The sequence below is a fragment of the Acipenser ruthenus genome, chromosome 41 (genome assembly GCF_902713425.1).
Source record: "Acipenser ruthenus chromosome 41, fAciRut3.2 maternal haplotype, whole genome shotgun sequence".
In the NCBI taxonomy this organism is placed as follows: domain Eukaryota; kingdom Metazoa; phylum Chordata; class Actinopteri; order Acipenseriformes; family Acipenseridae; genus Acipenser; species Acipenser ruthenus.
In genome coordinates, this window is record NC_081229.1 from 7993507 (window position 1) to 8005583 (window position 12077).

A 12077-nucleotide genomic window follows, 5' to 3' on the forward strand; every position below is an offset into this window, starting at 1 on the left:
TTTATACAGTTGTTTTTTTACTGGAGCAATCTAGGTAAAGTACAACAGAAGTGTCCCCCACCAGGAATTGAACCCACAACCCTCTGGCCAAGGGTCCAGAGCCCTAACCACTACTCCACACTGCTGTATAGAAATCCACCGAAATCCACGGTAAAATTTCCTAAAATCTGCAACGAGAAAAGTTTTCTGCAAAATTCTGCGGCAGTGACTTTAATGAAGAACTGTGTTAATGATTATAAATAAATAAGAAAAAGCAAGTTAAATTCATTTTATTTTTTATTAAATCCCATTACTAAGATCTGAAAAAACCCAGAAGAAACGTGTTTGCCATATTAAGAAAAAAATACACATACAATAAGAGAGTTCCCTTTTTTTTTTTTTTTAATTCTTACAACGCTGATTATTGGATGCCATTTTTAAAAATACACAAAACGTAATTCTTAAATAAATTAAATACAGTTATGGACAAAACATAGGACTGTATTTAATCTCATTAGTAATAATAACATTTGCCTATCAGAATAAGATTGTAGTGGTGCACTGGGATTCAAATTAGCATTGGCACATTTTACAAATGCACTGTTTTACAAACGTGTACGAGGCTTGGTGCATTTTTGTACAAATGAAACAGGGAATTTTTAGAAACATTTGTTGTTCACCAAAAAAAAAAGGGGATTTCCACAAAAATGTTCAGTCATCCCAAGTAATCGGAAAATATCTAATATAGTTCACTGGCCCCGTCCTTTTTGAACATTCATGTTACTACACCATGTACAAAAAACATGTGCATTTCCATATATAATTAGAATGACATCTTTCAGGACCTGCAACATGGGGAGTGCAAGCAAGGCCCGAATTGTTTTTCTCTGACCTTTCACATAGGAGTAACAGAACAGCACTTCGCTTTGAACTTGCGACTAAACTACGAAATCCTTTTGTAAAATAATAATAATAATAATAATAATCATAATAATAATCATCTTACCGTATTTCGTTCTTCAGTAGCCACTGTTTGTCTGTCCGTGGTCGTTGTCACGGTCTTCTGCTGTTTTAACAGAAGCTATGACGGTGAGTTATTGCAAATACTGGACTTGCATTTTGTATTTGTGCCCTATCTTTTGCCGTTATATTTGGTTCTAATTGGCCTTAGGAATCTCTCCAAACTAAAGCTCACACTGAAACCCCTCCACACTTTAAATTGCCAAAATGAGTTGATTAAGAATCTGTATAAATAGCCATTTGAAAAGACATGATTTTCTTTAACACAAGAACAGCGATTACAATTGCACGACTTCAAGGAAACAATGTCGAGGTCTTGCCATGGACAGCTTTTTCTCCTGACCTGAGTCCAATAGAACATCTGTGGGACCAAATCACCAGTGCCACCCACAGGAGACAACCGAGACCAGCCAACCTTCACCAGCTGGCTGCAGCGGAACATCCCACAGCAGTCTATCCAGAGGCTGATCAGGTCTATGCGTCAACGCTGCCAGGATTGTGTTAATGCTCAGGGAGGTCACACCCGATATTAACTTTATCATGTTTTCATTTTGACAGTGTGTCACGTTTCATACTGAAAACCTATGATTCTTTGATCTGTATTTTTGTTCACATTTTCTGTGATTTTGTTTGATATCTCTGTTTAAAATGTTTGAGTAACTCCATTAGACCCGAGTGTTGCATTTCTTTTGTGGATCAGTATACATAGTGAGAATATCACACACCTGTGCTGGTACAGAAAGCATTGACCGTGCTGAAGCCTGCGGCTAACAGTAATACAGCAGCAGGCAGAGGCTTCCTGTCCCGTTAGGTTTTTGTTACAGGTCTGCCTTGTTCATTCTGCAAACCCGTGGTGTTTAAAGTATAGTCAGTGAATCTTTTTTTTTTTTAACTCCATTTCAATGCAGAATGTTCTTTGGTTGTGAATTTGAGATGGTGATCCATTGTTTTCTAACACACTTTATTCTTAACTGTATTAATATACATGTATGACTAGGGGAGCAAATCTAAATGTAATGATGCTTTTTATATGTGTCTGTTTTGTGTTGTATTCAAATCTAAATGTAATGATGCTTTTTATATGTGTCTGTTCTGTGTTGTATTCAAATCTAAATGCAATGATGCTTTTTATATGTGTCTGTTCTGTGTTGTATTCAAATCTAAATGTAATGATGCTTTTTATATGTGTCTGTTTTGTGTTGTATTCAAATCTAAATGTAATGATGCTTTTTATATGTGTCTGTTTTGTGTTGTATTCAAATCTAAATGCAATGATGCTTTTTATATGTGTCTGTTCTGTGTTGTATTCAAATCTAAATGTAATGATGCTTTTTATATGTGTCTGTTTTGTGTTGTATTCAAATCTAAATGTAATGATGCTTTTTATATGTGTCTGTTCTGTGTTGTATTCAAATCTAAATGCAATGATGCTTTTTATATGTGTCTGTTCTGTGTTGTATTCAAATCTAAATGTAATGATGCTTTTTATATGTGTCTGTTTTGTGTTGTATTCAAATCTAAATGTAATGATGCTTTTTATATGTGTCTGTTTTGTGTTGTATTCAAATCTAAATGCAATGATGCTTTTTATATGTGTCTGTTCTGTGTTGTATTCAAATCTAAATGTAATGATGCTTTTTATACTTGGCTGTTCTGTGTTGTATTCAAATCTAAATGTAATGATGCTTTTTATATGTGTCTGTTTTGTGTTGTATTTTTTGTGATATTACAGAAGCCAGTCAGTGCATTTGTTTTGTGTGTTTTTAATTCATTCTAAATGTCATCAGTCACAATTCATGAAAACCAGGGACCGGTTACACAAAACACCTCCAGGTAACCCTTTACTGCACAGATCATCATCATCATCATCATCATCATCATCATCATCATCATCATCATCATCATCATCCACTACAACAGCCTAGCAACAGTCTTCTGTTATCTCTTATTACACTGAACACTGCATCCATATTTTAATAATGGTGCAATGAGCCTCAAGCATGAGTCAGTGCAGCTCCATTGCAACACATCCTAACTCCTGCATTGGGAGACAGTGGATACAACCCTTCTGTGATTATTGTGACAAAGTGGAGTGTTCTTTGCCAGACACTGTCTCTCTGGTGTAAAATGAACTCAGGACCAGATATGCTGTGAAACAGGGCAGTGTCTACAAACAAAACAAAACAAAACAAAAAAGACCTAACTCCCCAAGGAGCTCTAAACGAAAAACTAAACTTCTTTGTCTAACTATTATAGGAGGCTGTGTGGTCCAGTGGTTAAAGAAAAGGGCTTGTAACCAGGAGGTCCCCGGTTCAAATCCCACCTCAGCCACTGACTCATTGTGTGACCCTGAGCAAGTCACTTAACCTCCTTGTGCTCTGTCTTTCGGGTGAGATGTAGTTGTAAGTGACTCTGCAGCTGATGCATAGTTCACACACCCTAGTCTCTGTAAGTCGCCTTGGATAAAGGCGTCTGCTAAATAAACAAATAATAATAAATAATAATAACTACTTCTCTACAACAGGACAAACTCTTTCCCTGTAAAGTTTTAATTTACACACAGATCCTTCGCTCTCTGCAACAACTCCATGTCTTTTCTCCAATACACCCTCCCCGAGACTCACCAGAATCTAGTTTTCATCTCTCCACCTGTAAACCACACCCCTTTTTAATTGCTTCTATTTACACTGAATCATCACTTTGTTCCACACCGATGTTGTTTTAGATTTTAGCTGACCAGTGCCCTCTAGTGGCCTTGTTGCTGGTATTGCAAGCTGTCCTATTCCACTATGTGGGGAATAATGCTCTTCTTCTTCTGAGACTAACATGTATTCCCTCTTACCTTGTTACATTATATACATGATTGGTCAACGGTTTCTCTCACGTGTGAATTCACTGGTGTGTTTTCATGTCTCCTGACTGATTGAAACTCTTCCCACAGTCAGAGCAGCGATATGGTTTCTTTCAATCCTGTGTGAATTCGCTGGTGTCTTTCAAGACTTGGTATGTTAAAGAAACGCTTTTCACATTCAGTGCACCAATATGGTTCCCGTCCTGTGTGAATTAGCTGGTGTGCTTTCAGGTCTTCTGTGCAACTGAAATTCAACCCACAGTCAGAGCAGTGAAATTGTTTCTCTCCAGTGTGAATTCGCTGGTGTTTTCTCAGGGTTCCTGACTGATTGAAACTCTTGCCACAGTCAGAGCAGCTATACGGTTTCTCTCCTGTGTGAATTCGCTGGTGTCTTCTCAGGTTTTGTAACACATTGAAACTCTTTCCACAGTCAGAGCAGTGAAATGGTTTCTCTCCTGTGTGAATTCGCTGGTTTGTTTTCAGGTTTCCAAACTGGGTGAAACCTTTCCCACAGTCAGGATATTCTCCAGCGTCCGCCCTCGCTTTAGCTGCTGGACTGAAACCTGGAAAATATGAACAGGAAACAAAGTAAGAGGGACTGCTTGTAGGCTTCGGGCATGTGGCTAGGTGGTGAAGTGGATTAAAGTATGTGCATTTTAGCTGTGGGGTTTGCTCTGGGTTACACTAGTTTAAAAATGCAAAGTTAAACTTAAAGCCTTTATGTGTGAAAGCAAAGTCAGTAAAGACTGATGCTGGTGAAACCGAGCCCTGGGATCAAAATCTGACAAGTTCTCCTGTAATGTTTCAGGTCTATTTCCCCTGACAAACCCTACAATATATCTTTCTCCTCAACATTAGATTACAATGATGGCATTGAGTTTTTTCTAATCTTGGGGTCTGTACAGATGCATACACAGAACTGCAGTGTAATCCGCATCAGCTGTCAATGATGTGCTTGGAGACTGGAACGGCTCCCTCCCTCTCTCTGTTTGGAATCATCTTGTTTATTGTTGTACAGATATACATCACGGTGCATTAGAAATGTGCAGCCCCATGCCATAGCATTATATTACACATGCAGGGTTTATGGCCCAGACATTGGAAGCGATGCGCAATCCCCTCGCAAAATTTGTGCCTCTCAAAAATTAGTGCTGTTGCACAAAAATGGATATTTTCCAAAATGGCACAAAACAGTTGCGCGAAGTTGGAAAATAGCAAATGTGTTTGTGCCTCGCAAAACCACCTGCGCATTCAATACCAATATAGCAGAAACGCACAAGAGCTACGCGTCAATGCGCAGAATTGGAATACTACACGACAATGTAATGTAATGGAAACATTCTGTGCACTGCAAGCCTGTCACGCTTACCACAAAACTTAGCCATTTTCATTCAAATTTGGCCTTCGGAGCAATTCAAATATTTCTGCGCTTAGGCATATGAAATTTGCTCACATGCATACATTTGAATCTAATGTTTATCATTATCACAGGTATCAGCATGGCTAATAAGCTAAATATTTAAAGTGCCATGTGACAGAGACTGAATGATTCTTGGTGGTAAATCTCCCTCCCGACCAGTGAGGACACAGTGTAAAGGGAACAGAATGCCCTGGACTGCATGGGCTGACAATTCATTCCCAGGGTTAGGTGGAAGTCGGCCATCTAGAAAGGGGTCTCAGCTGTGGTACATTAAAAGTCATTGCCCCAGAGGGAAAGCGATGTGGCAACCGTGGATTGGAGGAGAAACGGCTGCACTCGCTAACCAAGGGGGCGTGACTGAAGGTACAAATAGGGGACGTGGATAGGTGATCTGTTCCTTTGTTTATGGTTAACCATTAGCGGTCCATTTATTCAGCGTGTCTCAGGAGCGTCAGGTCCAATTTATTATTATTATTATTATTATTATTATTATTATTATTATTATTTTTTATTTCTTAGCAGACGCCCTTATCCAGGGCGACTTACAATTGTTACAAGATATCACATTATTTTTGCATACAATTACCCATTTATACAGTTGGGTTTTTACTGGAGCAATCTAGGCAAAGTACCTTGCTCAAGGGTACAGCAGCAGTGTCCCCCACCTGGGATTGAACCCACGACCCTCCGGTCAAGAGTCCAGAGCCCTAACCACTACTCCACACTGCTGCCCCAATTGAATTTATTTTCACACATGCAGTTTATTTTAGATGCACAGTTTAAATTTTTTTTTTTTTCCCCTCACAGTAAAACAGGTTTAAAAGGCCCTGCATATCAACAGGACACTCAGTACTGCATCTCCAGCCCCGCCCCACCCCTCGTTCGTTGTATTTTTCACATACCTCTTCATAGTCGTGCATACCGATAAATCATCTCTTGATCACTCGTTTTATCACCAAACTCCTCAATAATGCAATCCAAGTCATTATTTTATTACTAAAACATCTAAAAAAAGCTCTGCTAATGTCTGTGATGTTCTTTGAGTTTGGTGATAAAACGAGTGATCTGGAGATGATTGATCGATATGTATGACTATTATTATTATTATTACTATTATTATTTATTTCTTACATAGGTGAAAGCTATAGCGAACGAAAGGGTGGGGCGGGGCTGGGGATGCCTAGTGAGTGCTTTGTTGATATGCAGGACCTTTTAAACCTGTTTTACTGTGGAAAAAAATACTTTTAAACAGCGCGTCTAAAATTAAATGCGCTTGTGAAAATAAATTGGACCTGACGTGCCTGACGCGCGATTAATAAATGGACTGCAAAGGGTTAAATACATATAAACAATGCAAAAATAGACGCACTAACTCAGCTGAACAAACACCAACTCAAAAGAGCTAACACTGAGAGACCCTGAATGCAGCAGAAAGCACCTGAATCCTCATGCAGGTACAGTACGAGCATGTGAAGGTCTTTCTATGGGAATGGGTTAAACAGGCTTGTGATAATAACAGGTGAAGAGTTTGCTGAAGCATTACTGTGTTTATTACACTGTGTATGTACAGTAACACTGTTGTTTAGTGTTCAGATAATTTTGTCATTTTACCTTTAGGTCAGTATTCAATGTTTTAAAGTAACTCTCTAATCCGGCACCACTTTCCAGTCCCAAACAATGCCAGATTGGACAGGTTTTAAAGTAATCTAACCAATATGCTCCCTCCCTCTCAACCACACTGTGGATATCACGCAATCTAGAATGGCAATGTCACAGCTACTGGGAGTCACTCACCTGCTAGACTGCATTCTGAATGGGAGCGCCCGTCTTCCTTTCCACCTCCTTGCGTGCTGTTGGGAGAGCCTTCCTCTCCAGCGCCTTGCTCTCTCACACAGATTCTCTCCAGCACCACGCTACACTCCCGCAGGCGTACAGGCTCCAGCTCAGGGATGTTTGGTTTGAAGTCCTCGGATTCTTCCTTCACTGGTTCCATGTGGTCAAACTCTACTTCAGGGGGCTCCTGTTTAATACAGTCAGTTTCCAGCACCTCTTCTTGTTTCACAGGAAGGGATTCTTCCATCTGGGGGATCTCCAATTCATTGTGCTCTGCTTTAATGTCAGAGACCTCTAGCTGACTGCTGTCACATTGTATCTCACAGAGCTCCTGTTTAATGGGGAGGGAAGCCAGCCCAGAGAACTCCACTCTAATGGGGACAGGTTCAAGTTCAGGGAACTCCTCTTTAATCTGGACAGATTCCATCTTCACACTGTCCATGGCAGCACACGGGATTCTGTTTAGTAGCTGCTGAATAAAGAAAATCATTTCAAGACTGGTTCCTAAGGTTCTTACAGCAATACTTACATTTTAGGATATCTATTATATCTACCTTTATACAAAAAACAGAAGACAACGTTGTGAGATCATTTCAAAAAGCTTATGGCATGTGTCACTGGCAACACGAATCCTAGATGTACAGAATGAGTCCAATGCTTCTGAATATGGAGGAAGAGGAGGTGGTTTAAACGCTGTTATTATTTGTTTATTTAGCAGACGCCTGTATCCAAGGCGACTTCCAGAGACTAGGGTGTGTGAACTATGCATCAGCTGTAGAGTCACTTACAGTTACGTCTCACCTGAAAGACCGAGCACAAGGAGGTGAAGTGACAGGGCGGTATTATTTTCACTGTAGAAATGGCTTATTTCTATCTAAAAACAGGCTTTTTAAGAGATTTCACGATGAAACATACTGTGAAGCTACACAAGAGCTGCCCGCCTCCCTCTACAATTCCACAGGTGTGCCGTGCTTCAACTACACTTCCACAGGTGTGCCATGCTTCAACTACACTTCCACAGGTGTGCCATGCTTCAACTACACTTCCACAGGTGTGCCATGCTTCAACTACACTTCCACAGGTGTGCCATGCTTCAACTACACTTCCACAGGTGTGCCATGCTTCAACTACACTTCCACAGGTGTGCCGTGCTTCAACTACAATTCCACAGGTGTGCCATGCTTCAACTACAATTCCACAGGTGTGCCATGCTTCAACTACAACACCCTGAACGCCCTGAAAATATTTTTTGCAAAGAATTGCTACGAAACTGTGCATGTTACATTCAGGCTGGTCTAGAACCCTTCAAATGGTGGTTGTAGGTGCTCTGGTTCGAGAGATATGACTGAAAATGTGTTTTTTAACACTGCCATAGACGTGAATGGGGCTGAATACCCGAAAATATATTTTGCAATGAATTGCTAAGGTGGGTGTATACATGTAGGGGTTGCATGGTGGTGTCTGCATGCAAGGACTGCATGTTGGTGGTTTGTTGCAGGGGTTGCATGGTGGTGTCTGCGTGCAGGGGTTGCATGGTGGTGTCTGCGTGCTAGGGCTGCATGTTGGTGGTGTGCGTGCAGGGGTTGCATGGTGGTGTCTGCGTGCAGGGGTTGCATGGTGGTGTGTGCGTGCAGGGGTTGCATGGTGGTGTCTGCGTGCAGGGGTTGCATGGTGGTGTCTGCGTGCAGGGGTTGCATGGTGGTGTCTGCGTGCAGGGGTCGCATGGTGGTGTCTGCGTGCAGGGGTCGCATGGTGGTGTCTGCGTGCAGGGGTCGCATGGTGGTGTCTGCGTGCAGGGGTCGCATGGTGGTGTCTGCGTGCAGGGGTTGCATGGTGGTGTCTGCGTGCAGGGGTCGCATGACCATGATGATGGATGTCTCTTGTGTTATCTGCACAGAGTTGTCTGCTGATTGTCTTCACTGATGATGGCTGTCTGTGGTTGCTTGTGTTGCCTTGCCCCTCCACTGCTTGTAAGGAGGTGGGAGGAAATGCAGGGTTAGGGTTAAAAACCCTAAAATCACATTTCCCTACTTTTGTCGTTTTAATATCAACCCTAACCAATGCATTAACAAAGTTATTTGCAAAGAATATGTATGGTGACCAGGCATCCCAGCTTTCCTTCAAAGCTCCCAGTGCCCCGACACTTTTCAATCTTGTTAAAAAGCCCCAGTGTTGTGTGATTTTGTTACCCGGGCATGCACAAATTATTTTAGCTCAGAAAACAAGTGAACGCCCATCTTAACAAGGTGCGATGTACTGTTTGTCACGTCAAGTTATTTTTAATATTATATATATATTTCCCACAATTCAGCACATTTATATGACTAACTGATGAGCAACACATTGTGTTATCTAACATTGTAAACATGCAGGATTTTGTGTGTGATCTAGTTTGTCTTGTTCCTACTGATTTGTGCAGCAGTCAATCACAACATTGACAGCGTACCATTTTCTGGACCTTCACCGGGTTTCAGTCTCTTCCTGTAGCGCGACACTGAATACCTTTTATCAAAATAACAGAAACAACCGCGTCTATATCATTTACTGTACGGCACCTGCAGTGAAAACAAAATAAGTTAAAAAAAAAATAGGGTAATCAAGAACATTGTTTTATAAAGTGATTAACACAGACAGACGTGCTTATCTCTCAACACGCAATGCGTTTTCATGTAGTTTATATTCAATATGAATCTACAATCACGTGTCGTTTCGTACAGTATCTGTTCAGTTCAGTCGGGATTTATCCCAGACACTAGGAGAGCATCGAGAGGTTGCGCGCATCCGAGTTCAGCAGGTTAAACCACATCAACACCGCGCTGACATTACTAGCTGCTCAAAACAAAAGGGAGATAATGCTAAGAGAATGGCTATTCAAATAACCATCGAATAGCCTATATGTAAATGGTTAACACATTAATCGTATCAATTATTTAACAGTGTGTCCCGGTTTTGCGCTTTGGAAATCGTGTCACTCATATTGAGAATATCTCATACCTGTGCTGCACACAAAGCATGGACCGTGCTGAAAAGGATTTGAATGAATATGGTCTTGTTCAGCCTGGCTCTGCCGCACCACTGCGTGGCAAACAAACTAAACTTAAATTAAAAACTAAATGGAACTTACTTTTTAAACCTCGTCCACGCCTTGTCAACTGGTGGGCAACAGAATGTAAATAAATTAAATACAACTGTGAGGAGTCAGTCGTTTTTTTTTAAATTCTGATGTTTGTTGTTCTTATTCTGTTTGAAACGACGCTGTATCTGCAGCAGGAGGCACCCTTTTAACACGTCACTGAAGCGCTTATGAGCTGCCTCGGTCACATGACACGTTTGTATTCCGCAGTGAAGCAGCTGTGAGCATGTGGGTGCGTTCACGATGCGCAGACTTTGCTAAATCGAGAGGTCCTGCGCTGGAGCAGCCGCGGCGCAAAACAAGAGACGAGCGCTGGATGACAAAGATGTGTGTAGCAAGCAGATCCAATCCTCACTCCATGTGCTACTGCCACCGAGTCAGGGGCTGTGAATCACCTTCCAGTCATGTCATTAATTATCTTATGAATGATTTGTAATACACATTAAAATGATTCGACTCTTTTCCCACACAGTTATTATACTCTTCAAATATTTAGATATTTATTCTAAATGTTTAAACGTGTAAAAAAATAAAATAATGCTAAACGGTTGAAATGAACCTAAAACCGCTCTGTTATTTTCAGCAGGTGTAATTGGTTATTGATGAAAGGCTATCAGGGACAGGGAATAACCTACTTTGAATTAAGGAGAATAAATCAGCTTTAATAACAGGTAGCTGAAGTGAGATATGTGACCATATGTGCAAGTATTTGAACTATTTTGTCGCAGATCAAAATACAGTACTGTCTAAAAACCCCTTTGTGAGAGGGCGGGGGTGAATCCTGCCCGTTATAATCCTCATTAATTTGTCTCACATCACAAAACATACGTTTATATTATCTCTTTATAGCAGGGACTGTTTCTACTATACATTTTCTGATCATGCTGTAAATTATGAAGCTGGTGGAGCACAAAGGGATCTTCGATTGCATCCACTTCTGTGATTTGAATTACTCTCAACACCACCTCCATGTTATGGGTTCTGCTCTGAACTGCTGCTCATCTTCCAAAGCTGTCCACGCTGCGTCTGCACAGACCGTGACGTCACGCGCGCACTCCCGTCTGCAATCTAGCCGGCGCAAAGGTGTCGTAAACGCGCCCTGTGACATTGGTCTCCTTGCTTTAAATCTGCTATAGCCTGGAGGGAGCACACATTATTTTTATTAGAGGGAGGGAGAAGTTCACTCTCAATGCAGAATGGTCTTTGATTGTGAAATTGAGATGAGGCTCCATCGTTCTTATATCTGTACTTTTTTCTTTTCTAAGGAACTATTAATATACATGTATGGCTGGGGGAGCAAATCTAAATATAATGATGCTTTTTATATTTAGATTTGAATACAACACAAAACAGCCACATATAAAAATCATCATTGCATTTAGATTTGCTCTCCCCAGCCGTACATGTATATTAATACAGTTAAGAATAAAATGTATTGGAAAACAAAACAAATAAACTGAAACTGAACTGCTCCCTCCCTCCATCCCTCACCCCCCTAGAGAAAGGGTGCTCCCTCCAGTCCAGGGCAGGCTTGAGGCACAGAGACTGAACTGCTCCCTCCCTCACCCCCTAAGAGAAAGGGTGCTCCCTCCAGTCCAGGGCAGGCTTGAGGCACAGAGACTGAACTGCTCCCTCCCTCACCCCCTAAGAGAAAGGGTGCTCCCTCCAGTCCAGGGCAGGCTTGAGGCACAGAGACTGAACTGCTCCCTCCCTCCATCCCTCACCCCCCTAAGAGAAAGGGTGCTCCCTCCAGTCCAGGGCAGACTTAAGGCACAGAGACTGAACTGCTCCCTCACCCCCCTAAGAGAAAGGGTGCTCCCTCCAGTCCAGGGCAGGCTTGA

General features: G+C 41.5%; 1 protein-coding gene across 2 annotated transcripts; it reads right to left on the minus strand.

Moving 5' to 3' along the window:
* Positions 1–2746: 2746 nt before the first annotated feature.
* LOC131709130 (zinc finger protein 79-like) lies at positions 2747–11792 on the minus strand. Of its 2 annotated transcripts, none has more exons than XM_059011081.1 (3): positions 10228–11792; positions 7065–7572; positions 2747–4413 (listed from the first exon to the last, which is right to left on the minus strand). In XM_059011081.1, the coding sequence occupies exons 2-3, from the start codon at positions 7543–7545 to the stop codon at positions 3941–3943; spliced, it is 954 nt and encodes a 317-aa protein (XP_058867064.1). In that variant the 5' UTR covers positions 7546–7572; positions 10228–11792; the 3' UTR covers positions 2747–3940. The 2 variants fall into 2 exon arrangements, with proteins under 2 accessions (XP_058867064.1, XP_058867063.1); XM_059011080.1 differs by having other exon boundaries at positions 7065–7575.
* Positions 11793–12077: the final 285 nt, after the last annotated feature.

Coding starts and splice junctions, on each gene's coding strand:
- LOC131709130 (XM_059011081.1), bottom strand. CDS start 7,545: ATGGACAGTGTGAAGATGGAATCTGTCCAGATTAAAGAGGAGTTCCCT. Junction 4,414..7,064: donor TTCAGAATGCAGTCTAGCAG/GTGAGTGACTCC, acceptor CATATTTTCCAG/GTTTCAGTCCAGCAGCTAAA.